Source organism: Eurypyga helias, unplaced genomic scaffold, assembly GCF_000690775.1.
Source record: "Eurypyga helias isolate BGI_N326 unplaced genomic scaffold, ASM69077v1 scaffold47208, whole genome shotgun sequence".
NCBI lineage: Eukaryota > Metazoa > Chordata > Aves > Eurypygiformes > Eurypygidae > Eurypyga > Eurypyga helias.
In genome coordinates this window covers 15418-19885 of record NW_010268511.1, presented here as the reverse complement: position 1 = coordinate 19885, position 4468 = coordinate 15418, and the positions used below count along the sequence as shown (strand labels likewise).

Genomic DNA, 4468 nt, shown 5'->3' with positions numbered 1-4468 from the left:
CCGCCATCTGGCTAGTGCTGATGGAATGAGGGCACAAAGGGGGTGGGACAGCACCACGCTATCTGCTACACGGAGGAACTCCAAACATGGCATGAGCTCGCTCGGTCTCAAACCGTGCTCCCCTTGGATTCAAGAGACCATGGTCTGTCCGCACCGGGGGAGGATCCAGAGAGAGGAACTATAGAGTTTGGACTGAGGGGCATTGGCAGAGCCGTATGTGGGAAGCCTACGGCTGAAAGAGCAGGGGGGGCTGCCAGCCTGGACCGAGACGTTTGGCAGAACTACGCTGGGGTGACAGGGAACAGTCCTCTTAGGCCCACTCTACTCTCACTCTGACACAACCAGCCCTACCCTCTGTCAGAAAAGCATCACTTCGCTGCAGGCACCCCTTAGGGCGAGCAGCGCTAACCTCTGTGCACACCCAGCCCCTCACGGCCAGCCAACAGTCTCGCTGTGTCGGATAACCGTTACTGCCAGCCTGTCGTGTACGAGACCTGACCAAGCCTGCGGAAAAGAGCCAGGTCTCCCCAGGCAGTCGCCCGCTGAGGGTGCTCGCAGCATGCTGGGATGACGGCAACATGCAGTGCGGAGGGCCCCCAGCCTCCTCTGGCCCTTACCGTGTGTGCTGCTGCAGGTGGGAGAGCTGGCGGAAGGCCTTCTGGCAGTAGCTGCACGTGTAGGGCTTGGCCCCTGAGTGGATGCGAATGTGCTGGGCCAGGTAGGAGCTGTTGGCGAAGCTCTTGGAGCAGTGAGGACACTTGTGTGGCTTTGTCTCCGTATGGGACTTGGAGTGGATCTGCATCTCCGACTTGGAGTAGAAGGTCAGCGAACACATCCGGCACCTGGGACCGGGGCGAGGGGAAGAGACAGCGTCACACGGGGGCGAGCCCCAATATGTATCAACTCTAACTGGACGGGGTCTCCTGCACCGAGTGAAGAAGGGACGTGTCCTCGCTACGTGGTTCTGGGGAGGTTTCACCCGGGACACCGTGCTCGGCTGCAAGTGCTCCAGACCCAGGGGGACAGACTTAAGCTAGGAACTGGCAGAAGACAGCAAACAGTAGCTTGCAGCCAGACAAGCAACGGTCTTGGAAGAACCAAAGAGGTTAATTTATTAGGCCTAAACAGGCTAATTAGCCTAGAGAGGCTAATTTGTTAGACAAGGGGGACAGGGCAGCACTTGGGAAATTTTCCAACAGCAATCTCAAGGGGACAGGAATAATAATTCCCAGACAAAAACCCACTTTGTTCACCTGTGATCAATCAAAAAAGGTGGGAAACCCTGGCAATCCCAGGTTGAGGTACACCTTCACAACAGCAGTTAATTCCACGTACTGCAAAGTCTGCAAAAGCAGTTGTGACCAAACACACTGAACTCTGCCCGCCTTTTTTGGAGAAGGCGCTCGAGCGGTTAGAATACAGAAAGCTGAGAATCACAAGAGTGCTGCTTTCCTCGTGGGTCTCCCAAAGATACTCTGGGTATCAAATGAGGTATTTCAACGGTCTAACAGGCCTTCAGAATTCCAACCTTACTGATGCGACGCCAAATGTTTTGTCTAGGACCCTGAATCCATCTGCTCCCGTCATGATCAGAAACGTTATTTGGTAACACACAGACTCTTTGAAGAGGAAGAAGCAGTTGGCACCTCTCTGCTACGGATGCTGCTGTTAAAAACCACTCCTCCGTCACGAGGCCAGGCTGTTAAGAGAAGCTTGCGCTGTTTTACAATTCAAGATGGCCAAAGCTTTTGTGGTGGATAATCTCATAGGATCACAGAACGGTTTAGGTTGGAAGGGACCTTAAAGATCATCTAATTCCAAGCAATTTGACAGGGAGATAAAAGTTGTATCCAAGTTACTGGAGCCTCTGGGGTTTTTTTTCCCCAAATGTGTGCCAGGCAGAGTTAAGGTTTCTCTGAATTTAAGTTTTTCCACTCGCATAATTTTCAAACTAAACAAGACAAAAATTTGACCTGCACTTGGAACTTCCAGGGTCACATCTGAGAGAAAAAATGCCCCGCAGCAGAAATCTGGCCAACACGAATTCAATCTTCACAGCAGGCCGACTTACGTTTTTGTCTGGGAATTTCCTCCAGTTTTACGAGCGTTTACAAAACCGCTCAGCGCCAAAAGTCTCTGCAGGTATAACAAGCCACGGAGAGTGGGTCCTGCTCTTTCCCACACCCACCTTCCCCCAGGGGGATACTTGATTACATCTACAACCATGACTATTTACGTGGGAGCCAGAAGCCTCAGGAAGTGTGCAGTCTCATTAGCGTATGTAACGTAGGGCACGTTTATCCAGCACCTACCTTAATTTCCCCAGGCCCTTCCAAGCCACAGCTTCACTCAGCCATTTACCTGGAAGCCATGCTTCCCTAGCAAGCACTCTGCCACACACCTGCCGTAACACTTTTTCTTCTCCATCGCTGATTTTTCACATTCGTTCTCATCTCTTAACAGTTGTTTCCTACCTCCACCTTTCTCTTAATCCACTTTAATTGCGAACCCTATAGAACACGCAAGCTGAATACATCCTTACGTAAATCCCCCCCTCTTGCACACACAGTAAACCCTTCTGGAATCAACAAATAGAAGCAATTTGGCTGTTTATCCCTGTATCTATTAGAGATACGAGGAGTAAAACCAAACATCAGGATAATCTTTTTTAAAAAAGTAGCTCTTGGCGTGCAAACCCAACTATCTCCAAACACTTCATAGAATCACAGGATAGTCTGGGTTGGAAGGGACCTTAAAGATCATCCAGTTCCAACCCCCCTGCCATGGGCAGGGACACCTTCCACTAGACCAGGTTGCTCCAAGCCTCATCCAGCCTGGCCTTGGACATTTCCAGGGATGGGGCATCCAGAGCTTCTCTGGGCAACCTGTCCCACTGCCTCCTCACCCTCTCCGGGAAGAATTTCTTCCTGATATCCAATCTAAACCTCCCCACTTCCAATTTAAACCCGTTACCCCTTGTCCTGTCACTACAGGCCCTTGTAAAAAGTCCCCCCCAGCTTCCTTGTAGCCCCTTCAGGCACTGGAAGGTGCTATAAGGTCTCCCCGGAGCCTTCTCTTCTCCAGGCTGAACACCCCCAACTCTCCCAGCCTTAAAACTTGTGCGGTTTCTTCTGGACTTTCCCATACGTGTAACGCTAGACTTGAATAGAGCGTGTGAATAGAGCAGTTATCAAGTCATACTTACAGGACGAGGATTGTATCCTTGAAAGCAGCAACGCTAGAGAGAACTCTGAGGTGAATAGTCAACTGAAAAATACCTCTGAGCCACCAAGTCCAGCTCCCTGCTAACGCAAGCACTTACAGCATAATCCCATGCATGACTTTCATCAAGCTGCTTACTTCCACTACTCTCAAACAAACCCTCTTCCACGGTATCAGTCCTCTGATAAGGAACCGTTCCGCTGAGAACCAGCTCCCAGCGCGATGCTGTGCTAATGCGGCCAACCAAAACAGCGGGGAACGGCAGCCATCGGTTTTGTCAACAGGAGCGCTGCGCCTGTTCTCGCAACAGCGTCTCACGTCCCTGCAGTCAACAGTTATGGAAAAAACTCGGACGAGTTCAGCACGCTGAAAGAATGATGGCACGTGGAAAACGGGCTTTGCAGTAACGATTCCCTGAGACCAGTCTATCTCCATCTGGAGAAGAGCTGAAAAGACAGCTTGGTCAATACCCACGTAAAGCTATGTAGGAGGAAAAATATCCATTACTAGGGGCTTGTTTTAGAAGCAACGAAAGGTGTAACGAGAAACCATGGGACTAATGCATCTTTGGAACAACGCTTGGAGGCCCTAGTACCGTCTCACTCACTTGGCCCCTGCAATCAGTGTTTTGAGAATCCAGCTACCACTTCGGAGAGAAATACCTTTCTAAATGCTTTGCTGGGGTTTAAACACAACGCTGGGCACTGATCTCCCCCGTGCCGTGCACATGACTATGTATTTTAAATAGCCTGTTCTGAAAAATTCATGAACCTTACCACGTCATCAAGTCCAAGCAGTCCCATGAATTAAATCTGTAGTGCCATAAAAGCCATCTCCTTTATTTTCCCTAACTTTTGTGCAGCCTCTCCTTATTTGCTTTGTCAGGTATCTGCCTGCAGGTCAGAAATTCCCTAAAATAAACTCTGAAGAGAAACAGACCGAATGTCCTTTGCCATTTTCAAAATAAAATTATGAAGGAGTTCAGAGCCTCTCTGGCATTTGCATAAAAATGGAAGATAAATCTGACTGTTAGCAAAACACCCCTCCCCCAAAAACCAATCCCCAGACTCCCACTGTCTGAATTTAGCATCTATTCCAGTACTGGGTTTCAAACAACATTTTAAAAGAAAATCTTGCAAGGACTCATTTTCCAACCACCTAACTAGCATCAGCCCTGAGAGGGCAAGAATCATGGAATGGTTTGGGTTGGAAGGGACCTTCAAGATCACCCAGTTCCAGCCCCCCC

At 49.7% G+C, this 4468-nt stretch overlaps 1 protein-coding gene across 1 annotated transcript in view; it reads right to left on the bottom strand.

The window, feature by feature from the left end:
* Window positions 1–613: 613 nt before the first annotated feature.
* Window positions 614–4468, bottom strand: part of ZNF384 (zinc finger protein 384) — an 18151-nt gene continuing 14296 nt past the window's right edge. Inside the window, exon 5 of the mRNA XM_010157755.1 lies at window positions 614–842. Coding sequence (XP_010156057.1) covers window positions 614–842 — 229 coding nt within the window. The remainder of the gene's footprint in view (window positions 843–4468) is intronic.